Source organism: Euleptes europaea, chromosome 2 (assembly GCF_029931775.1).
Source record: "Euleptes europaea isolate rEulEur1 chromosome 2, rEulEur1.hap1, whole genome shotgun sequence".
NCBI classification, from domain to species: Eukaryota; Metazoa; Chordata; class Lepidosauria; order Squamata; family Sphaerodactylidae; genus Euleptes; species Euleptes europaea.
Genome location: NC_079313.1, coordinates 24,938,225 through 24,963,334, shown reverse-complemented (window position 1 = coordinate 24,963,334; position 25,110 = coordinate 24,938,225). Strand labels below are relative to the sequence as shown.

The 25,110-nt window shown below is 45.7% G+C and overlaps 1 protein-coding gene across 1 annotated transcript in view; it reads right to left on the bottom strand.

The window, feature by feature from the left end:
• TNR (tenascin R) overlaps window positions 1–25,110 on the bottom strand; it is a 105,295-nt gene that overhangs the window by 51,646 nt on the left and 28,539 nt on the right. Inside the window, exons 5-8 of the mRNA XM_056844148.1 lie at window positions 22,547–22,697; window positions 18,311–18,580; window positions 11,721–11,906; window positions 778–867 (exon numbers count right to left, since the gene is read on the bottom strand). Coding sequence (XP_056700126.1) covers window positions 778–867; window positions 11,721–11,906; window positions 18,311–18,580; window positions 22,547–22,697 — 697 coding nt within the window. The remainder of the gene's footprint in view (window positions 1–777; window positions 868–11,720; window positions 11,907–18,310; window positions 18,581–22,546; window positions 22,698–25,110) is intronic.

The window sequence follows — 25,110 nt, the reverse complement described above, 5'->3', positions numbered from 1 at the left end:
GGTTTATTTGGGAAGCATAAGGTGAGTAGCAGGAACTTACAGGGGAAGGTACAAGAACTCTAATGGGAGGGGAACGAGCAGGATGGAACATATACAGAAAACCAAAGGCACAGTTGGATACCAAGCCAAGCCTGGTTCCCATGATAGATTACAGTTATCACACCAACGGAGAGCAAGCAGTCATAACAACCTTGGAGGGCAGCTGCGTTCCCAGGCCTGGAGCTCACAGTTACCTCTTAGGCTTTACCTGGAAGCATTAGCCGCTGGCTCTTCCTCTCTCACGGATTTTAGAGAACTTCCAAAACAGCCACCCGGTATGCCTATATTGTACATAACAGGCTTGTGCCTGCTTGAGAGTTTTGTAAACCCTGGTATATGCAACGTGTCACTGGTGCAAGTAAAGGCTTTGAGACTCCCAAGCAGCTCTAGGATTTTTGATGGATCCTTTTTAGACCCCGTGGACCCTGACTCTAAGGGGAACCAGAGAGCTCCAAAAACCCTCAATTTGGCATCAAAGTCTGGATACAGCAAATTTCAGTGCTATGCCCAGAGAATTCAGGTGTGGCTCGCTGTGCTCAAGCGTGCCTTCTGAAGTACATTTCTGTGAATAAATTGTAACATGGGAAGTTGGCCTGCCAATCACTGCAACCACGATTGCTTTATGCTGAACGTGTGGCCCAGATTCCCGAGGCATCACTGTAGCATTTCTTTTCACACAGGCCATGAAATTTCACTCCCCATTGCGCTGCCATTGACTATAATATATCATTCACTCACCGGTTCTCGCATTCATGGTAGCTGGAACACTTTGTTTGCCATCCATGGTGGCTGAAATCCCAACTCCATACTCTGTTCCTTGTATCAAATCTGCGTGTGGATGGACAAAAAGCTACAGGTTAAACAATGAAGTGCTATTATTTACATCTATACCAGGGATACCCAACGTGGTATCCCTGGGCCACTGTGGCACCTGCCAGTGGGTTTACTGGCACCCACCTGCTTCTTCCTCAAAGCAAAGAACCAAACCTGGCTTCCCTCCACACAGGCATCAGAGAGGCTTCAGAAGAGCCTAGGAAGAACATCACCTTTGGGTCTGCAGACAGCACCATTTGGAAACAGCTGCCTCCATCACAGCTGGTTACAAGCAGGCATCTTCCCAACATTTCATAAAAACTCCCAGTGGTTTGTGCCAGCCATTCTGTGATTGGTTTGCCATTTTGGCAAAGTGGCTGCTACATGGTCCGAAAATTCAAACCCATAGGCTGGTGCCTCTTATCTATATAGTGGTATCTGCTTGCATTGCTCCACAGTCTGCATTTTCTGAGCAGTTGCTACCTTGTCACCATAACAAAAGGCATTGAGCCATTATAAAATACAGGTATTTGTTTGTGTCGATTTTAAAAACGTATGTCTTGCTTTTTCTATGCACCAAGTGGCTTCCAAAAACTGCTAAAATGCTATTTTAAAACAACAACCAAGCACCACAGTAATGAAAAAAACTTAGCCCTAAGAATCAGCCCCCCCAATACACACTTCAACCCTAAGAATACTTTAAAAAATCGTCAGAAGCAGAAACTCAATAGCCATATGCCCAATAGCTCTACAGTTGTGTGAGCTCAGTAACAGTGAGATCTAATTCTTACCAGCTTACTAAAATCGAGGAACAACACAACACTTTCCAAATCCTGCCAGAGAGGGCACCTTCAACACTTCCAATGGCAGTCCATTCTAAGGAGTGTGTACAATGCCAGAGAAGGCCTATGGAGGTCCTATGGAGGTCAGGTCCACCTCCCAAATGGAGGCTACTTCCAACAGAAGGCATTGGACCAACTGAACAATTAGCAGGCCTATACAGGGAAGAGTAGAATAATAGAATCATAGAGTTGGAAGGGACCACCAGGGTCATCTAGTCCAACCCCCTGCACAGTGCAGGAAATTCACAACCTCCCACACCCTCAGTGACCCCTACTCCATGCCCAGAAGATGGCCAAGATGGCCTCCCTCTCATGAACTGCCTAAGGTCATAGAATCAACAGTGCTGACAGACAGCCATCTAGCCTCTGGTTAAAAACCTCCAGGGAAGGAGAGCTTACCACCTCCTGAGGAAGCCTGTTCCACCGAGGAACCACTCTAACTGTTAGAAAATTTTTCTTCCTAATGTCTAGATGAAACTTCTTTTGATTTAATTTCAACCTACTGGTCTGATTGGTTCTTGTAGGTTATCCAGGCTGTGTGACCATGGTCTTGGTATTTTCTTTCCTGACGTTTCGCCAGCAGCTGTGGCAGGCATCTTCAGAGGAGTAACACTGAGGGACAGTGTCAAGTGTGTAGGAAGAGTAATATATAGTCAGAAAGGGGTTAGGTTTGAGCTGAGTCATTGTCCTGCAAAAAGTATCAAAGGTAATGTGCTAATCATTGTCCTGTAAGTATCAAGATAATGTGCTAATGAGGGTGTGGTAGGTTAATATGGAACCATTGTATCCTGAAATGATCTGTTAACATGTGGAATCCAAAACTAATCCGCATGGCTATTGTGGACTGTAGTCTTTGTTAGTCTGGAGGTTTTCAGGTCAGGAAGCCAAGCCTTATTCATTCTTAAACTCTCTTCTTTTCTGTTAAAGTTGTGCTGATGTTTATGAATTTCAATGGCTTCTCTGTGCAATCTGCCAAAATAGTTGGTAGAATTGTCCAGTATTTCAGGGTCTTGGAATAAGACCCTGTGTCCTGTTTGGATCAGTCCATGTTCAGCCACTGCTGATTTCTCAGGTTGGCCAAGTCTGCAGTATCTTTCATGTTCTTTTATCCTTGTTTGTATGCTGCGTTGTGTGGTCCCGGTGTAAACTTGTCCACAACTGCAAGGTATATGATATACCTACTGGTCTGACCTTCTGGGGCAACAGAAAACAACTCGGAACCATCCTCTATATGACAGCCCTTCAAGTACTTGAAGATGGTTATATCACCTCTCAGTCTTCTCCTCTTCAGTGTAAACATACTCAGCTCCTTCAACCTTTCCTCATAGGACTTAGTCTCCAGACCCCTCACCATCTTTGTTGCCTTCCTCTGGACAAATATGTCCTTCAAATATGTGGGTTCCCAGTTAGAAAGGAATTTAAATCTTAAAACCAATTGAGACAGAGGGTCTCCCAAGTGCCATGAGAGAGGAGGGACTTTAAGTCAGATCTCCATGTTCCTACTGTTAAGTCCGCGTGGGGAGGACACACGAGGTCAGAGACCAACAACAGGGTCTGGGCCAGCTGGAACATTTGAGGGCCGCACACACTGAAGAACAGGGAGCGTTTCTTGCCGGCATTGATAACATCGTTCGCATCCAGGAACAACGCAAAGCGGACGGCGTAGCTATCCCACTCGCTGGGGTGGGCCGTATCGAAAGCTTCCATGGAGCCCTTGGTGGCCATGGTGCGGTGCAATGCGTCTCCCACGTGTGTCGAAGTGATTTCGCAAGGCGAGCCGGGCTGCCTACCGGCACCGAGAAATCGGCAGAAGCGAGAGTGATTTCAGCAAGAGTCAGCAGGACAGCTGGACTGCCTACCAGCCTTCGTCGCCACTGTTAAGTCCACGTGGGGGGAACACACGAGGTCGGAGACGGAGTTCCAACAACAACCGCTTTATTGAGAACAAGAACAGAACTGGAATACAGTGGGCTGGCCCCCGCTTATATGCCCCTCTGGCCGCCTGCGGCCACTCCCCCCCCCGGTCCGTGACCAATGGCACATACAGTTTTAGGAGCCTCGGAGAACCCCAAGCTCGGCGGGGTTTCTTCTGCCTACTGGCAACATACATACATAACACCTACTCTAACACTAACTACTATACTACACTGGCACACTATTACCAGATTGTGTTGTAACATGCCCTTCCTTGACCCTGCTCTGCATCACTGGCAGGGGAGGGGGAGTGCATAATGGGATGCCATGGATTAATGTGCCAAAACATACAATGGAAAAGATCGTTTTGTGGGAAGGCCATCGCTTCTCGGCCTTTTGGCTAAGATCAAGTGTAGTTTTGTGGGAGGCCCATTTTGGGTCTGGCATCTAGTCCTGCCTTTATAATCCCAGAACAGAGGCAGCAGTGGGATGGAAGAAAAGAGCCCATCTACCACAGGCAATGACATACTTTTCATATGATTTCCAACTCACTCAAAAATGACTGCCTGTCTCCTGCCACAATGTGAGTAAATTACACTGTGTTTGCACCATTGCTTCAAAAGTCTGGCCCGAAGTGTTACAACCCATCATTTACACCTAAAAGAAAAAATCAACCCCAAAGCATCAGAGATTGGCTGGCTTTTGTGGATCATTTTTACCCATTTAGGTTTGGGAAAATGGACTTCAAAGAATTACTATTCCTTAACGGTTATTGAGACCCGCTGCAGTCCCCTTCCATAAAGTTTACAGGGAGAGAAACAGAGCGGTGCACGATAGCTTTATTTGTTACCAAACTGATTTGACATCTAACATTTTCATTTGAGTTTCTTATTTATGAGGCATAAATGAAACACTCAATAATTAATGAAAGAAACCAGCTTCTCCCTGCAAGCTGTGGAGCTATAAGTATCCAGTTGCCGGCAGGAGGCCTGCCCTGTGGTTTCTGGCTCATCGGGGGAGACGGCAATTTAGTTAATTTCCAAGCCAATCTATCATCTATTATCATTATTGGATCAAAGCAGATACCCGTGGCTCTCTGTCAGTGCTCTTTGGCTTTTTGTGGGTTTATTTATCCCTCCCGTGAACAGAGGCTGGAAGATTCTCCGAACTACAAAAGATGCAAGACGGCAAAGATTCTCTGCCTACAAGTACACCCAAACATAAACCAGGAAACATATTGTTCTCTCTCACTGAAGGCAGCCCATTATCCCCTTCTTTACCCCTTAAACAGTACTACCCATTCTCTCCTTGTAAGACTGCAGAGCTATGGGGAGGATTCGATATGTTAGTGCAAATATATGGAGGAAAACAGAGTGATAGAAGTTCCAGGCTAGGCTGGCTTCGCTCACACATGTTTTACTCTAACTTACCAAGATCCATATGGTACATCAATGTGATGAGGAATTAATTTTTAGGATTTCTTAAAAAATTGTTGAATGATTCTGAGTGTACATTCTTGCTTAAGATTGAATGTACGCAGAGTCCAGTGGTGGATCAAGGCCCACCATAGTCAGGAATCTATCACGATTTGGTGTTTACCAGAAATTGGCCAGTGCTGCTCCAGTGGATTGCTATTTGCCTTGCCAGTCCATGTTGGAGAATCTCTGAAAAGCTGGCGTCCGTACTTGTTCCAATACAGAAGCAGTCAGAAACAGAGCTTCTTCCCTAAAACTCAGTGTGTATCTATCTCCCTGTACTTTAAACCTGCTGCTTCTTTAATTGTCCTCATCTAATAGGTTAAAGAACTTCTGCTTACTTCCTCTCTGACTTCTTACAAAATATTTGAAAGCTTTCAAAATTTGCCCCCCCCCAACTGTTTAGGTAGAAATCAGCCCCCTCCAATATGAAAGGAAGCCATTTTAAGAATGATGCTAGTGCATATATTTCTTTTTTCCCCCCATGAGGGCCAGTGTGGTGTAGTGGTTAGAGTGTTGGACTAGAATCTGGGAGACTCAGATCTGAATCCTCCCTCTGCCATGGAGGCTTGCTGGATGATCTCGGGCCCGTCACACACTCTCTGCCTAACCAACCTCACAAAGTTATTGTGAGGACAAAATGGAGGCAAGAACAATGATGCGTGCCATTTTGGGTCCTCACTGGGGAGAAAGACAGGTCAAAAATAAAACAAGTAAACAAAAAGTTATGGGAACAGAGGAAGTAATTCTATGGAAGCTTCACTAATGCTCATCAGTAAATGAAGATTTCAGAGTAGTGCCCATACGCAGCATTTCTGTGCATACTTTCTGGGAATAACTCCAGCTGAACCTACCGAGGTTTACTTCCAAGAAAACAAGCACAGGATTGGGCTGCATGTTCAGCCATGAAAATATTTGCTCAGTACATCATGCTAAACCCGAGTGCAAAGCAGGCCACTCACTAGATCTGTAGCAAGGCTTTAGCTTCTCTTAAGGTAATACAGAGCAGAAATGGTTGTCTGAACCTTCACAGCCAGTGTCTTTCTCAATACAGGTTGTGAGCGGGGGGGGGGGGGAGCAAACAACAGTGCTGCCTTTATGTCTTTTTTTGTGTGAATTTCTCAGAGACAACTGGGCAGCCACACAAGAGAAGTGCAAGTTATTTTTGTCACTCCAAACAAGGCATACCCATCTCTGCCTTGGCTGATGCTCCCACCAGCTGAATCCAAGCCCCACCCATGCCCTGCTGTTGAAGGGACTTGGCTTGGATCCAAATAGTGGACAAGCAATCCATGCCGCTGGTTAGATATAAGCTGGCCAAGCCCATCCTCGCTGTGTCTCCCCAAGGAGCTGGAAAGCCTGCCTTGTAGCCTGTATTGAGAACTGAATGCTGGATAAGTCCTTATTCTGATCTGGCAGCATGGTTCTTGCATAACTGAGGATAGACAGACAGACAGACAGACAGACAGACAGATAGATAGTTATGCAAGAACCATGCTGCCAGACATGCCATAGAGTCCAATGGCCAAAGCGGCCATTTTCTCCAGGTGAACTGATCTCCATCGGCTGGAGATAAGTTGTAATAGCAGGAGATCTCCAGCTAGTACCTGGAGGTTGGCAACCCTGATAGATAGATAAATAGATAGATAGATAGATAGATAATGATTGTTTTCATTTACACCTCCTGTGCACTCTACATGTGATCCAGCCAAAGTTTCAATGGAAGACATTTGTGCATATGCGTCACACTTAGGATTGCCAACTCTGGGTTGCGAAATTCTTGGGGATTTGGGGGCAGGGACTGCATCAGGGTATAATGTCACAGAGTCCATCCTTTACAGCAGCCATTTGCTCCAGGGGAATTGACCTCTGTTGTCTTGAGGTCTGTTTTAATTCCAGAACTCCAGGCCCCACCTGGGGAATGGCAACCCTATTGCATTAAAGAAACCAGCACTTCGGGATGCCTAGCTTTTGCCAGATCATGTCTCTCAATTGTTTCTTGCTCTGAAATCCACAGGCCATTTTTCTGACACACTCTGACAGCGCCTAATAGTTGAATGAAAGTCTGGCACCGCTGACAGCAATCTAGATAATCTCATTTTATAAAGACCACATTGTGACTGCACAGAATAGGTAGCTGTAAGGGGATTCCACTGTAGTGAGAAATACTCAGCTATGGATGTTAGGTTGAACAGATGTCAAAGCTTCTCCGAAGACGTGTTTGAGGCAGCAAGTCATAAGCAGAGCATGATGTGCAGACCGGGGACCCATCCAAAAGGCTATATGTGCGCCTGAAAATAGGCAGCGGAGATGGCCAGCCACGCTTCAAGAGGCAGACAAAGCCAACGCTATACAGCAATCTCCCCTCTAGGGTGGAACGTCCTTGCTGATGGAATTAAGGAAAACCTGTTTCATGCTCTTCTGTAGTAGCACAGGCCAGCCGTGAAATCTGTGCTAAGAGCAACTTGAAGGAGAGGTTAAGAAGAGAAGGGGTTTATGTCCCCCCCCCACTACCTTCGCTCCTTGCTTTTCTCTGCCTCTAGTCCTGGAAACATCTAGCCATCTGTGCGCGCAGGTTATATGTGCGTATAGCAAGTGCTGCCCCTAGGAAGCACCACTTCTCCCTTTCCATCTTGTACAGAGGTGACCTCTGTAGCCAGGATTGGTTCTCCAATCAAGCCACCAAAGCAATTGCTTGTGGGGCACAATGAGAAGGATGCTGATCCCTTGCAGAGGCTGGGCTGGCCCTCAGCGACTAAAGGCTCCTTAAAGTGGCTCTGTCTGTAGAGGAGAGGCTTTCCAACGTATTCCAGGAAACCCCCAGAATCATATCCCGGGTTCCTCCATTAGAGGGCTGGAAGATTCCCTGAAAGACAGTTTGCCCCTCACTCCATTTGCTGCAACACCCAGCTACAGGGAGGTGTCAGGGGAATTGCAGGACTCCTTTTTAGTTGACATAGAGCAATGCTGGGGCTCAACATAGAGTGGCCTCCTCTGGGTGGGAAATACCTGGATATTTTGAGGGTGGAGCCTGGGGAGGGTGGGGTTTGGAGAGGGGAGGGACTTCAACGCCATAGAGTCCAATGGCCAAAGCGGCCATTTTCTCCAGGGGAACTGATCTCTGTTGCCTGGAGACCAATTGTAATAGCAGGAGATCTCCGGCTACTGCCTGGAGGTTGGTAACCCTATCAGTTTAAAATATGGTGCCCATCAGGAAGCAGAGGTGGACAACAGGTGGATGGCAAAGCAAGAGGGTTGCCAGCTCCGGGTTGGAAAATACCTGGAGATTTTGGGGGTGGAGCCTGAGAAGGGCGTGGTTTGGAGAGGGGAGAGACTTCAATGCCATAAAGTCCAATTGCCAAAGCGGCCATTTTCTCCAAGTGAACTGACCTCTGTCGGCTGGAGATCAGTTGTAACAGCGGGAGATCTCCAGCCACCACCTGGAAGTTGGCAACCTTACTTTAGAATCTTCTGCCATGTGCATGGGGGTTCCTTGGCAAGATTTGAAGAATGGCTAATTATGTACAGGGATTCTATTCCTTCTATGTACATAATTACAAAGGGACCATATTCCCTTTCTCTGATGAGAAACTACTCTGATTGCCAGATTGTTCCTGCATTCAATTCAATATGGGAGTAGATTCAGCCCACCAGGAAGCAGGCTTTGAAGACCAGCATCTTCAGAGCCTGCTTCCTCATGGGCTGAATCTACTCCCATATGAACCATCTCACACCTCTACATCTAGAAGAGAGATTCTGCTCTGCAGGGCACCACATCTTGATTTTCGGTAAGGTTGCCACCTCAGTGTTGGGAAATGCCTGGAGATTTTGGCGGTGGCGCCTGGGGTAGGTGGGGTTTGGGGAGGAACCTCAGTGTAATATAATGCAATACAATCCACCCTCCAAAGCGGCCATTGTCTCCAAGGGGACTGATCTCTGTTGTCTGGAGATTAGTTGTAATACTGGGAGATCCCCAGTCCCCACCTGGAGGTTGGCAACCCTAATGTTCCGGGATGGCTCACCTGTTTAGGCAAAGCTTGCTGAAGTAAGAGAAAGGCACTGACAATATAAACAATATTAAGAATAATAATGCAAAGAACCACCTTCAGCTATACTGAGCCATGGGCAACCTGCTAAGGGACTTTGGCAGCAGCAGCAGATAGCAGAGACAATTCTTTTCCCACCGCTTCACTTTTCTATTGGCTCCTTTTGCTCCTTTGCCTTATACTGAGTCATACCATCATCCATGTAGCCTAGTACTGTCTACTCTGAGTGAGACCAACTCACTAAGCCCAGGTCTTCCCCATCTCTGCCTCATGGAGGCATGGTCCTTCCTAGTGGTCAGAAAGTACCCAGATGAAAAAGGATGGCTGTATTGATGCTACAAGAGAGGGGGGAAATGTCTAGGTCCCAACACCAGTACAAGGGAGCTAGTGGGACATTCATTGGGGGGAATGGTGTATATGTGTGTGAGCAACTGCAATTCTTTGGGGCCTGTGAAAACAGGAAGACATGGGGCCTGGGTAGCCAACCGCATGGGATCTGCTGATGGGCACAACTGTGAAAATGGATCCTCCTCCTCTTCCTCCTCCTTATCATTATCATCAAACTAGCTAACTGAATTATGTATCAGGTGCTGCAATGCAAGAGCAATTGAAGGCTGAATAAAGTTTTGAAGCCAGGCACTGACTCGATTTAAAAACGGAACGACCCTAACATGGGTTCATTACAACTCTGGAACAGCCCTCCTCAGAACAGTCATGAGAAAAAAGAACTGCATCAGATTCCAAAACAGAGTTGTATAAATTTATGAAGGAGAGATCATTATTTTTAATCTGCTGCTTCCACTGTGTGGCTATGTATTCTCCTGCAGTCTTGGGTCTCCTCCCTCCCTTTTTCCTCTGGGACCTTATAGTTTTGTCACAGCTGGATATGAGACACTGAGCAGGGTAGATGTGTGCTGATAGACCAATTTTCATTTGGAACACTTTGGTGAGTGGCTTTTGCTTTGCACTCAGAGTTGAACTGATCATCATATTTGGGACTGGGAAAGAATGTAGCACGGAGCCTACTTTCCCAAACCATCTGGATCATTTCACTGAACTGTGCCTCCAAATGAGCGTGCCCCTCTACCACAGGGTTATTTGTTCACATCTCTCTTCTCTGGTGTCCACTCCCTGTTCATTCTCGTTCTTTTTGTAGCCCTCAAGAGGAGGTGGGTTAATCGCTTAGGTCTAATTTGTGTGTATAGGACGGACTGTCCATCTGCGTGACCAGATGATGCTGCAGTTGGTTGGCTGTGCGGCCCCAGAAGTCTTCTTTCCATTGTGGTGCTAAAGATCTGTTTCGAATGGGGTGATTAATTCTTTTGAGTTGTTTAATCATCTGCCTTTTAAGTGACTAATGACTCAATTACACTTAAATAAATTTGCACACCAAAGTAGGCAAAGTTCTTAGGTACTCAAGGATGTAAGCTCTGTATAGGAAGTGAAATTGCTGCAGAATGGTGACGGCTAACAGCTATGAGGCAGTCCCCACAGATCAAATATCAGAGCATCGTGTTGCAATCACATTGCTTGAAAGACAATTCTCTTTCATGCTCTCCGCTTCCCCTGAGATACAGGAAATGTCAAGGGGAAGCCTTTTATTGGGTCAGTTTCCATACGAAAGAGTATACTGGAGACTTGTGGGGATTTATTTTAAAATATACAAACTGAGCATGGAGGAGCGGACGAGCATCCAGGCACTGTTCTAGGCATCAAAGAAGCGTCAGTCCTACCTACAACAAATATTATGTCCTACTAGGCCTCTTTCCTTCTTATTGGTAGTGGAAAGTGCTGTCAAGTCATAGCTGACTTATGGTGACCGTGTAGGGTTTTCAAGGCAAGAGATGAGCAGAAGTGGTTTGCCATTATCTGCGTAGTGACCCTGGACTTCCTTGGTGGTCTCCTATCCAAGTACTAAACATGGCCAACCCTGCTTAGCTTCTGAGGTCTGATGAAATCGGGCTAGCCTGGGACATCCAAGTCAGGGCTTCCTTCTTATTAGCCAGCTGAAAAAAACTCAGTCTTCTGTCTCCTTTGCTGGCTACATTCCAACTCTTTCTCTCCAGTGCCAGTTCCAAGAGAAGGCGTCCATAGCTAGTAGCCACTAGCCATCAAAAGCCTTTATTAAAGCCAGCATCTTCAGGCCATCAGAGCTCACTAAAGGGACACCCTTCTCTTTTAGCTCTATAAAAGCCTCCTAGAAAGGCCATCTCCTCACTTTGCACGGCTATTATAACATCCACAAAGATTTTTGTTTTCATAAAAGTGGCATGTATCCAACCACTCATGGACATTGCAGAGTGGGTCTTTCCTGCTTTCCTCTCCTGCTGAAGCCCATTAAACCTCAAAACATTGGTTTCTAGGGGTCAGCAGGCCTTTAGGAACAGCGTAAGGTGCAAAGTGGGGGTCTACAATGGGAGGGGGAATTAGCAGAAATCACTGCCCCTTCTCTGCAAATGGAAATGTCAATCTGTTGGAGGAACTGCATGGTGGCACAGGTAAATGTTTCAAATCCAACCACTTGCGTATGTACTGTCATGTACACAAAGACCATTGAAACTTCCCCCTGTACAAATGGGGAGGAGGCTTACCTACGAGGGTCACCCTGGTTGTGGCACCTGCATTCCGTGGCACCAGCACCTCGTGGTACTCCTCTCCAGCCAGGGTGCTGTACACTACCTTGAAGTTCTCCACCTCTGCTTCACTGTTGTCCCACTCAAGTTCCAAGCTGTCCGATTTGCGGGAGAGCACATGCAAGTTTTTGGGAGCATCAATTTCTGCATTTCAAAAAAAGAAAAGAAAAAGCTCATGTTTTTACTTCAGTTTTTGTTCTCGACTGCAATCCATGTTCGCTGTCAACCCATGAGCAGTCATACTGAATATAGTGGTACTGCTTATGAGAAAGGTATTGTCACGCTGGCAACCTTGTCATATGTTTGAGAAAGTTTACTTCATTTGTTTTAATTACTTCATTTCTACCCTGCCCTTCTTCCAATTTGGGACCCCAAATAGAAGAAGAAGAAGAGTTGGTTTTTATATGCCATTTTTTTTTACCACTTAAGGGAGAATCAAACCGGTTTACAATAATCTTCTCTTCTCCTGCCCATAACTGACACCCTGTGAGGTAGGTGGGGCTGAGAGAGCTGTGACTAGCCCAAGGTCACCTAGCTGGCTTAATGTGTAAGAGTGGGGAAACCAACCCAGTTCACTGGATTAGAATCCGATCGTCGCTCATGTGGAGGTGTGGGGAATCAAACCCGGTTCTCCAGATTAGTCCACCGCTCCTAACCACCGCTCTTAACCACTACACCATGCTGGCTCTCATCATTACATCATAGCTTACATCATTCCTCCTTGTTCACTTTATACTGATAACAACCCTGTGAGGATGGCTAAACTAAGAATGACTGGTCTGTCAACTTAGGTGTCTATCCCTAGCTTCCCATAAACAGACACGCTGAGGCAGGTGAACCTAAGCAATGCTAATTTATTAGGAGCAAAAAGACAGATTTAAGAAGTGACTGCCTCTCACGCAGGAAAGGGCATTAATGAAAGCAAAGCAAAAGGGTTACAATGTACAAGCATTCAAAGCGAAAACAGCAATGCACGGTTACTAAGGTTACTAACAGATAACGGTTCTCACGGCATCGTAGCCATAATGAGACAGGATAAACAGGATTCACAGCATGAGATCATAACCTTGACCAGCAGCCAGAACCCGGCCTCGACAGAGGCTGGCTGCCAAACCCCAACTTCAAAGAAGTCAAGGCCTCTGGCCTGCACCTGCCAAACCCTTACTTGCAGAGCAGTAAAGGCCTGACATAGTCCAAGGTCACCCACCAAGTTTCCATGGCAGGGTGGGGACTTGAACTTGGGTTTCCCAGATCCTAGTCCCAGGCTTTTTATGCATGGCTGTTTCCCTCGCAGCCACCACTCCGACGACTTTGGGTCTTTGTTTTGATTAGGCATGCCATTTCCGACTGTCAGAGGTTGCCTTGCTCTCCCCTTGCATTTCCCCATGCTTTGCCCACGTTTTCAAATTTGAAATACAACAGGTCCCTGAAAACATGGGCAAAACGTAGGGAAATGCAGGGGGAGAGCGAGGCGACCTCCGACGGTTGGAAACGGCATGCCTAATCAAAACAAAGACCCAAAGTCATTGGAGGGGTGACCTCTGGCTCTGTCGGTAAAACAGCTTGGATCTTTTCTTATGCAACACATGCTGCATGATATAGAATGCAACCCTAAGAACACTTTCCTAGGAGTAAGCCCTATTGAATAAAATGGGACTTAATTTTGAACAGGCCTGCTTAGAATTGCTCCCTTAGATTTGTTGCCATCGTGCCCTCTATGACAATTCCAGGCAGAGGATTTAAACCAATAATTCTTGCACAAAGCTGAAAAGTTGCTCATTAACTAATAGTGATGATAACCCTTATCATTTATGTAATGCATTAAAGTGTGCAAAGCACTTCATGGTCTTTATCTAATTAGCATTCGGAATACATTGTTCAGCTAGACATCCAGTGTATATACATATAATATGTAGTTCTGAGATGGTGGCAAATCTGCCACGTTACCTAATAAGCCATTTGGAAGGTTAATTGTTCTGAAATGAAATGAAATCAAATGAGGCAAAGCCCGGAGGCTAGAATTTAGTGTTCAAGAAAATTTGATGAAACAACATCAAGTCCAGATTTGAATGCTACAAGAGACCAATTCACAACATTTTTAAAAAATCCGTATTTATACTTCTATTGAAGCAGACCATTGGTCCATCTAGTCCTATATTTCCTATGATTACATCAGTGCCGTCCTAAGCAGAGTTTTACCCTTCTAAGCCCACTGACTTCAATGGATTTAGAAGGTTGCAACTCTGCTCAGGATGGCACAGTAGAAGAGGGCTGTCCGGGAAGCATCTTTTTGAACGAGCTGAGACCCTTTTTAAATAGAGGTAAATTAAAACAGGGACCTTCTATGTACAAAACACACTCTGGGTTATGTCCTTTCTGTTCTCCTCCCTTATCATGGCCCAAACTCTTCATTCTAATACAAAACATGTTAGACATTATGGGTTTGGGGTGCTGAAATGAAAGATTTGTCCTCCAAAAGTGTATTCTATTTAAAAAGAAGAAAGAAGAAGCAACTATAGCCATGTAAGAGTATTCACCTTTCAATTCAGCGCACGACACCGTGTTTTCTTTTAATGTGTGTGCATTTTCATTGCAACGCTCTGTGGGGTTGCCTAATTAGGATCTCCACAGGTGAGCCTTGGAGAGGTTACATTCTCCTATGTACCAGCTGCCGTGCACATTGGCTGTATGTACAAAAGGCAGAATGTGAGCCGCTTCATACCGTGTGAAGGAGGAGTAACAAATTTATAATGCAGCATGTCTTGCTTTCTATTTGTCTTTACGATTATGAAATGCCGTAGAAGCAAACCACAGAATGGAAGACTCAGCAAATCATTAAGAGCACATGCACCCCCCACATACACTCTGAGGTTCAGTTGGCAAGGTATCATCACAGACTTAACATTACAGAAGTACTAGTATCCATCTGTAACCTTTATGACAGGTAATATACAAGCCCATAAATGAGTTCCCAAACATGTTTCCCACCTCCTCTTTTATGGAACAATAAATTAAACCTGTTAGAAATTTTTTAATTAAATCAAAGCCCATAGAATGCTAACGAGAGTATTCATATACGGTACTAGTAAATATGCACATTCTGCATACTTATTGGAGACAGCAGGAATCTCCCCTTCCTGTCTGGGGTTGCTTCAAGGCTGTATCAGAGGGAGGGGGCGAGAAAGGGAGGCCCCTCCATTGGCCTGCCTGGGACCAGCTGTCTTCTGCAGCAACCATTCCATCTGGTCATTATGGGTTGGGTTCTACCAGCTTCTATCACCTCTTCACACATTAGGGAGTACACAGGTTGTGTCTGGGTCGCCATACTGTATCAGACTTAACACAGTCACATGTGGGTTCTCCTCAATTCCAAAATGTGCAGAAAGAGTTCTAGGGTGGTTTTACTGGGACTGCTGGGGAAATCCATGTGTGTTCCAGGGAAAACAGGGTTGCACTTACCTGTAACTATTGTTCATCGAGTGGTCTTCTGTGCAGGCACATGTGGGAACTGCGCTTGCGCGGGCCAGCCCTAAGTACAGACTTGTAATCTTCCCGAAAGATCGGCTCTGTGGAGTGCTCCCTCTTCCCTCCAACCTCATGCCAGAGTTTTTCCTGCCCAAATGGTCATGAGACAGAAGAGGAGGCGGGAGCGCTCTCCCTCAGTTCTCCTCTGCCGCCGAGAAGCTGTCCGGGCCCCAGTAAATGATAACGGCAGCCCACAGCAGGGGAGTAGGGAGGGATGCATGTCTGCACAGAAGACTGCTCGATGAACAACAACCACAGGTGAGTGCAACCCTATTTTCATCTTCGTGGCTTCTGTGCAGTCCCACATGGGAGAGTAGCAAGCTCACTTACTCAGGAGGTGGGCTTAACGAAACAGTGACTGATGAACTGCTCTCCCAACAGTTGCCTTGTTCCTGGAGTCCACATCCATCTTGATAAAGGTCGATGGAGTAGACCAGGTTGCTGCTCTACAGATTTCTCACAGATCAATTTGGGACAAGAATGTGGCCAAGGAAGCTTGTGCCCTGGTAGAATGGGCCTTAATCTGCAATGGGAACTGCTGCTGTGCTTTCTTGAGAGCCAGTGTGGTGTAGTGGTTAACAGCGGTGGTTTGGAGTGGTTTGGTTTCCCCACTCTGATCTGGAGAACCAGGTTTGATTCCCCACTACTCCATATGAGCGGCGGATGCTAATCTAGTGAACTGGATTTGTTTCCCCACTCCTCCACATGAAACCAGCTGGACGTCCTTAGGCTAGTCACAGCTTGAAGAGCTCTCTCAGCCCCACTTACCTCACAGGGTGTCTGTTGTGGGGAGGGGAAGGGAAGATGATTGTAAGCTGGTTTGATTCTTCCTTAAGTGGTAGAGAAAGTGGTAGTGAAAACACTTCTTCTTCTTCTTCTCCTTCTCCTCCTCCTCCTCCCCCACCCATCTAGACAGGGTTTCAGTTGAAACACTTTCCCCTTGTTAGCACCTTTAAAGCAGAGAAACAGGTTATCTTCTGTCCTGAATGGAGCTGTATATTTTAAATAAAACAGTAGTGCTCTATGGGCATCTAAAGAGTGCAATACTTTGTCCGCAGTGGACTATGGGCATGGGAAGAACACCGGTAAAATGATATCCTGGGAAACATGGAATTTTGATAGACCTTCATTGGAAAGTCTAGATTTTAAACCACTTTGTCACTATGAAATTTTGTGAAGGGGGGGGGGTCAAGTCGCAGTGCCCTCAAGCCAGCCACTCTATGGGTTGATATAATGGCCACTAGAAATGCAGTCTTATATGACAGGTAATCCAAGTTACACGGGGCCATGGGCTCAAAGGGTGGATACATCAGCTGGGTAACACCACTGCGGAGGCATTGAAAAGCCTTGAATCAAACACATCAGTCAACAAACACATCAGTCAAACACATCAATCAACAAACATGTATCAGGCTTCAACTTTTTAACAGATGCCCATCTGGCAAAACGGTTGCATTTGGCTGAGTATTACCTCCTAGTCGCTGGCTTGTGTGAAGATAGCAAGACATTGACAACCCTGTCAGACCATGTGTTCACTGCCTGATAAGCAGTGCAGTTAGGTGGAGTGAGCTGACATTGTGGTGATGTAAGAAACCTAACTCTAGTAGGTCTTCTCAAACTCGTAGTGTCATGAAACTTTCTTTGGCCAGTGAGGGGCTATCAGAATGCAACCCATTCTGTCTGCCTTCAGTTTTGCTATCATCCAGTTTAGGAGGAGGAAAGGAGGGAAGGCATGCGGTAGACCCCAGTTTCAAGTGAGCTGGAATCCATCTCCCATAGAGTTCTCGCCTACTGATGCTCTTGAGCCATAATGTGGGCTTTTTTATTGTAAGCCATGGCAAACAGGTCTACAGTGGGGTGAACCCACTGCTGAAAAACAGGCATGAGGTATTTGATGTTCAGCTCCCACTCGTGGTGGTCGTAATGTTCCCTGCTTAGGCTGTCTGCTAAGGTGTTGTCCTGACCCACTATATGAATGGCTGGTAACATAGTCTGCTGTGCTACTGCCCACTGCCAAATCCGACATGCTTTGTCGCACAGAGCACGGTAACCTGCACTCCCTTGTTTACAGATATAATACTTGGTTTGTGCTGATAGCCAAGTATTTCCCTGTGGTCAGAGCTGAAAAAGAAATCAGAGCATATCTAATTGCTCTATGTTCTAGCAAATTAATGTGCAATGCGGACTCTACATGCGACCAAAGTCCATTTATACGCACACCATTACAATGTGCTCCCCAACCTAGCAGGGAAGCATCTGTAAAGATTTGCAAGTGATGGTCCTGTACTCCAAAGGGAATACCCTGAGATAGGTTGTGTTCCTCTGACCACCAAACCAAAGATCTTATGACCAGCCTAGGTGTGTGTGTGTGTGTGTAAAGTGCCGTCAAGTCGCAGCCGACTTATGGTGACCCCTTTTGGGGTTTTCATGGCAAAAGACTAACAGAGGTGGTTTGCCAGTGCCTTCCTCTGTATGGCAACCATGGACTTCCTTGGTGGTCTCCCATCCAAATACTAACCAGGGCTGACCCTGCTTAGCTTCTGAGATCTGACGAGATCAGGCTAGCCTGGGCCATCCAGGTCAGGGCCCAGCCTAGGTATGGACAACTTTTTCCACTGTGGGTCAACATTGGGTCTAAATTTCTACAAGAACCAAGCCTGTCATGAATAGATAGATGAAAATAGGCATCCTTAAGATCTAGGACCACTGGGTCTGAAACCCATTGAACATTTGATCGGCTGTGCGGATTTTTAAAAACTCTGCTTTGGCAGCAGCTGCCACCACAGCACAAGGATCCTCACTACGTGATGAAGTCAAGTTGCAGTAGCCATTTTGTGACTGGCTGTGCCTCTTGCGCAGCCATTTTGTGGCAGCCATTTTGTGGCTGCACCCACCACACTGTCAGAAATCCAGTTGTGCCCACAGGCTCAAAAAGGTTGGGGACCCCTGGCATAGAAGGCAAACGTTTATGACTATGTCTGGTTACAAGCTCTCTGCTTAGCATTCAATTATCTTGGGTGTACCTGTTACAAAGTGGGTGACTGCAGCATCGCTCTCGTTGGTCCCACAGACAGCAGTGATGGAGACTTCGTACCGGGAGCCGGGTCGCAGAGCTTGCATAGAGTACTGGCTAAGGGGAGGCTGTAGCCGAAAGATGGTTTTCCCCCCTTCTCCATTCTCTAGGCCATATTTCAGCAGGATGTAATCCACTTTAGCACGAGGGGGAGTCCATTCAACAAAGGCCACTGTGTCGGAGACATCTCGCACCAATATCTGCGTTGGTCCGTCAATTACTGAAGACGGCATCCATGCATAAACAAAGGAAGACAAATTAGAAGAGAAACTGACACATGCTGCTCCGTCGCTTTCAGTGAGATGTGCATTTGGACATGGGTCAAAATGCTCATTCCTTAATAACTCTTCAATCCCCAACTAACTTGCACGAGAGTTCCACCATCCAACTCTGCCTGGCTTGCACAATAATGTGTGAAAACAGTCACTAAGATTTTTTTTTTCTGAGAGAGTAAATGGGATAGAACTGGACATCAGGAAGCTTCGGGACAGTTGTTTGCATTGGTGGAATTACAGTTACTGGGTTGGGAACTGAACCTGCTGGGTTAGCACAATATCCCTAATCCACATCAAGCATAACTGCAGCAATTGCTGGATTGCACCTGCCTAAAAAGTATGATCTTTGTTAATCACTTGTGTACCAAACTGGCATTACCTTGTTGTTCCTGCTGTGCATCTAATCTCAGCTTTATTTGCTTCCTGGGGAACCAGAGCTATTCTCCTAGCTTTTATTCCAGAGTGTTCAATGTTTTTCTGTCTACTAGTAGCAGCCTAAATTGTGCTGTGTAATAGGTGTATTGGCCTTCTAAGCCATGCTTTTTGTTTCCCCACCACCCCAGTATTTTTTATCATATATGTCCCATAGGTTCACTATGGTTAAAAAAAAAAATGCCATGAAGAAGTACATATTCTTTAAAAGGGCAGTCAGAGGAAACAGGCTTGCCAGCTCTGGGGCTGGTTCATATATTCACAAGCATTTCTTGGTTTCTGTTGATTACTCAGTCCTTGATAAGGCAATCATTTATATGATCTTCCATGGAAAGCTAAAGAATCCCTTTAATATTCCGTTTGGCCTTTGAATGTAAGAATATTAAAGTGTGTGTGTGTATGTAAAGTGCTGTCAAGTTTCAGCCCACTTAGGGTGACCCTGTAGGATTTTTTAAGGCAAGAGGTAGTTTTGTCATTGCCTGCTTCCGCATAGTAACCCTAGAATTTCTTGGTGGTCTCCCATCCAAATACTAACCAGGGCCAACCCTGCTTAGCTTCTGAGATCTGACAAGATCAGGCTAGCCTGGGCCATCCAGGTCAGGGCTTTAAAGCAGCCCAACCTCAGGCATCTTTACCAAGAAGTAAATCCGGCAGAGTTCTATGGGGCTGAAGTGTGCACAGGACTGCAGTCTTAATGTCCTTGCTTGTAGTTAAACTATTATCTGGACCCAAACGATGAAGTGTGCCAAATAATTTCATCTGCAATGTATGGCTGCAGTTTTTTTCTCTAGCATGGCTCTTGTGCTTTTTAATAGCTGCACGTAGGAACAAAATCCAGTAGTCAGCTTTTCCCCATCATGAAGATACTGTAATGGGGAAGGTGGTACTACTGAATTTTCACCCAGCATATACCTTTTGAAGTCTCAGGGTCCTTACCAGAAAAAAAGGTGGCAACCTAGTCCAGAGTGAAATAATTTTAGCTAAGCTGGAAGAGCCTATATTTTGAAATGTAATGGTGTACATAGAAGTCAGATTTCTAGGGAACTGAAAAATGTAAGGTACAGCACAGATTGAAAACCTAACCAGGAATGGGAATCAGGGGAAGAAGACAGGTCTGCGGTAGCGTTACTCGTGTATTTGAAAAGAAACATTGGGCTTGCTCATTGACTTCTTGCAGTGTGAATGGTACCACACATTCTTCAGATATATCCGACTAATCAAAAATGCCCAAGCTGTGTGCCACTGGAACTAAATGAAAGAAACAATTAAGGAACCCAAAGTGCCCACCCATAAGGAAGGCTGCCTGCTCCATCTCTGTATGATGATTCACTGTTTTGGCCTTCCGATGAGCCTCCACTGAGAGCCTTTACCTCTACGGTGAGCATGATGGCATCAATTACTCCCAATGCACAGATGCAGCAGAATGATCTAATCTTGGAGGAGGGTGCCTGTTGTGTCTCTGCACGTCCCTGATCTGGGCTAATCTCCTTCCAATCAGGAGGCATGCCCAGGTCAGGAATTAGTGGGAAAGGGGGTATCTTATAAGATTTAAAAATTATATTTTTTAAAAAAATATTCAATTAATGAATATATATTGATACTCCTGGCTCTTTTTTATTGTTATTTTACGTTATTATTATTTTGTTTCTTATTTTTGTTGTTATAATTTTTTGTGTATATTATAAAACTCAATAAAAATTTTATATATATATATATATATAAAAAGGAATTAGTGAGGGCACGTGGTTCTTCCATATTGTAAAAGTAAACCATTTGAGCTGCAAAGAGCAAAGGCCTAACAAGAAGAAGACGCTGGGAGATCCATGACTATAGTATCCCAGTGTCTTTTCCTTGTTAATGATAGTTTGTGGGGTCCTGATTCTCTTCAAAACTGCAGCATGACAGAAGGGCCTTTACCATTCCTGCCTGTGTGAATGGCCTATCTTCAAACAACCCTATTATTTGTACATTGGGGGGAACATACAAGCAGATCTCGGTGGGTTTCTCCCAGTGTGATTAACAGCAGCTTGGCATAGTTGTTTCTGATTGAAATAACAGGGAGCTCTGACCACTGAACTTCCAGTATCACAGTAGGCAAGACTTTCAGCTGTCAGAAGTTTGAGAAACGCTACCTGCACCTGAACAGACAGTACACAAGCATTTTCAAGATGGCTTTACGTGGCCAGTAGGTGACACCAGTAAGCCACTTCCTGCTAACAGGTTTCAAGCAGACACATCTGTAAAAAAAGGTATGTTTGTTCACGCTTAAGCTGAGAAGATGAGAGGTTGACGAAAATCTGCATCAGGATTGTAGATTATTCAAACCACGCTATTGTTCGATTGAAAGGCCTGCCTGCATTGTGTTGCTTTCTTGGCATGGGTTCCTCGGTTCCAAAGGCCCACAGATTGCTCTGTAATTATTGCCTGTGGATGCTTCCCTTCATTGGCAATGGAGAGCTTTAGAAGAGCTGTTTATATGCTCCTTTCATTGGCTAGAGTGATTCTGATGAACAGAGTGATTGATTTGTTTGCCGAGAATGGAGCTGCATGGGTCAGAAGCTGTTGAACCTTATCAGTGTGGTCCTAATTGAGCTAAGAGGTTTGTTAACATCCTGCTGTCCAGAGCCCAGCTGGACCAAGAGGCCACGGAGACCAGCATCTTCTTTCCAACAAGGGAAAGCCAGGAAGCCAACACAAAGGGCATAAAGGCAAGTGGCCTGCCTTGATCCTCACCTCCCCCCAGCAAATAGTATTCAGTGGTCCACTTGAGGCCAGTTCAAGGCATTTTGTTTCCCGAGTATAGGACACCTCATTAGGATTGCCAGGACCCTCTTCGCCACTGGCGGGAGGTTTTTAGGGCAGAGCCTGAGGAGGGTGGGGTTTGGGAAGGGGAGGGACTTCAACACCATACAGTCCAATTGCCAAAGCAGCCATTTTCTCCAGGTGAACTGATCTCTATCAGCTGGAGATCAGTTGTAATAGCAGGAGATCTCCAGCTATTACCTGGAGGTTGGCAATCCTACTCCTCAAGCCACTGCCAGCTTGGTCCAAGACAAGCCCCTGCAGCCTTGGTGGAAGCCCCACTTTCTTCCTCACATTGACTTCTGCTCTTAAATTTTAACCTCATCACACAATCAGGCAGGGATGGGTACTGTGGTCATGTGGCAGGAAACAGAATTGCTCTGCTGGATCAGGCTAAGAGTTCAGCCTGTTCAGTATTCTTGTCTCCCACGGTGGCTTCTTGGGCTGGTGGCAGCTTATGCCCAAGAAGGGTATGGCTGGGAGAAAGCTGAGTCCTGGCACAGCATCAGACTTTGCTGCCCCAAGCAATCACTTGGGTGTTTTTGCAAGAGAACTGGCCCCAGGTTTTCTGTTTCTGGTGGTTCCATTGAGCTATCATTAAAGTTGCTAGGCCTGTACCCACAATCCCCAGGAGTATGGTTGACATCCAAACTGGCATAGACGTTTGGGTTACTTACAGGTTGAAACACTTGCTGAGGCCGGGGGGCTCCGGGCTTGCTCCTTGAGTGCAACCACATTGACAGTGTACTCTTCTCCGGGTTTCAGCCCGGTCTGATTGAAGGTCGTCACACTGCTTGGCAGCTGAGCAATGACACCCCCCTCGTTGTCCTGAGAATGTAAAAGAAGCCGGCTGAAAGCATGGAAGAACTGGCAATGTCAGTATCCGCCCTCTCCTTTCTACTCATGGATAGGTTGTTATAGAGCGTCATGCATTCCAAAGTCAAATGACCACTGGCGCTTCTGTCACATTCGACTAATTTCTTTAAGTGGGCCTCGATTTGGGGGGGGGGTTGCCACACCTGCCAGCCAGTTTCCAGAACCCAACAGGATCAATTGTCCCCTGGTCAAATCAACCCCTTTTTATGACACTGCTGTGAATTCCAGCTATAACTGGGAAATACTGTTTATCTTTCCAGATTTATTTACTACTTTGTATAAGTTTATTCTGCCCTTTCTCCTAGGATTCTAACTTTTCTCCTCACCAACCACTCTATGAGTGAACGACTGGAGTATGTGATTCATTTAAGGTAACCTGCATGGCAGCTGCAGTTATGCACATGTCCATATATTCCAGTCCTCAAAGAGATAGGAGGGGATGGTTTTATTTTTATAAAAAGAAGAGTTGGTTTTTATACTCTGCTTTTTCTACCTTTAGAAGAAGAAGAGTTGGTTTTTATATTCCGACTTTCTCTACCACTTAAGGAAGAATCAAACCGGCTTACAATCACCTTCCCTTCCCCTCCCCACAGCAGACACCCTGTGAGGTAGGTGGGGCTGAGAGAGCTCAAAGAGAGCTGTGACTAGGTCACCCAGCTGGCTTCATGTGTAGGAGTGGGGAAACCAACCTGGTTCACCAGATTAGCATCCGCCGCTCATGTGGAGGAGTGGGGAGTCAAACCCAGTTCTCCAGATTAGAGTCCACCGCTCCAAACCACCGCTCTTAATCACTATATCCACACTGGCTCTCTTTAAGGAATCTCAAAGCAGCTTACAATCGCCTCCCCCCCCACAAACACACACACAACAGACACCTTGTGAGATTGGTGGGGCTGAGAGAGTTCTGAGAGAACTGTGATTAGCCCAACGCCACCCAGCAGGCTTCATGTGGAGGAGTGGTGAATTGAACCCGGTTCTCCAGATTAGAGTCTTAACCACTATGACACGTTGTGCACAAATGAGGGGAATGAAATTGTCCCACTTCATGCTGTGGGTGCCAAGTCTCCCACTACCTGGGCTACTGAGAGCCACCACGTGGCTTCCTGATACCATGAACAGAATAATAATTGTTCATTAGGTGAGAAACTGTCAAGGAAAAGGGACCAGATTATTAAAAATGGATTTCACTTATGATTTTCCCTGTGCAGATTGCAAGAGGATATGGTGTAAGAAGGAAAAAGAAAAAAAGAGCAGGCAAAATCAGAAAGAGTCCCCAGACGAGGGATGTAGCCAGAATACTGAAGTGCACTATAAATGAAATAAGAGGAGGCACAGATTACCTGGGAGTAAGCCACACTGAATGAAGCGAGATGTCAGTCTCTCTGTCTCAAAAAGTACTCAACTGAAAATATACTTTAAAATATTTCTGCTCATCCGAAACTAAAAAAGCAAGTTCACAGCAGCATTATTTCTTTTGGTGGTGAGATCTGTGGGCTCTGGACCCACATTGTACCCCATGCACCTCACTGCAGGGGACATATTTGAATGTTACACAGACGAGCAAAAAGCAGGTGTGTGTTTCATACAGCAACTCTTGCTGCTTCTGAATAACATCCAAAAAAGACCTGCTGGTTTTTCCCTCATCCCCTGTTGCTATTCCTTGATCAAAAGCCCGATGTGATGATATTATTGGACATTATTGTCCTGCCATGAAAAGCTTCCCCTATTGTTTCTTAAAGACCCAGCTGCCAGGCTAGAGTCACAGGTAGAGGCCAGGCTTGTCTTTTTTGGATGGTTGCCAGCTCTAATTTAAAGCCATCTTCAGGATCAGGCAGCTACCTTGCCCATTCATGCGTTCCCTTCCAAATATAAAATGCATACAGACTTTTCCCGGCTGTACAGAACTGCTTACTGTTATCTGGGAATTGGTGCTCATTTGGTCCATTCATGGAATCCTCAGGTAACATTTGAATTACAATTTCTTTCTTTATGGCAGACAGGGGCCTTATCTAGCAAGGATTTAACCTGATTTTAAATAGCACATTATCGATGGGTTTATAAATATAAAACTCCCCCCCCCCAACAAAAAAAGAGGTGGTTCGGATGACAGGAGAATTCTGTTTGTGAGTGAGGGAGTGTGCAGAAGACAGACAAAATGCATGTCAGAGTGAAAAAGCAAGCCAGTGTTTGACAAATTACCAAAAAATCCCCTCTGGCCCTTTAAAAACAACCATGAAACCCGAGTTATATTCATCGGCATCTCCTCGTCTTGCTGTTATTTTTCTGCTTATCTTGTCTGCTGTCACACCTCCAGTGCTCAGTTACGCTGCTTGATCTTTAGTGAACCTCCATTAAAATCAATAGT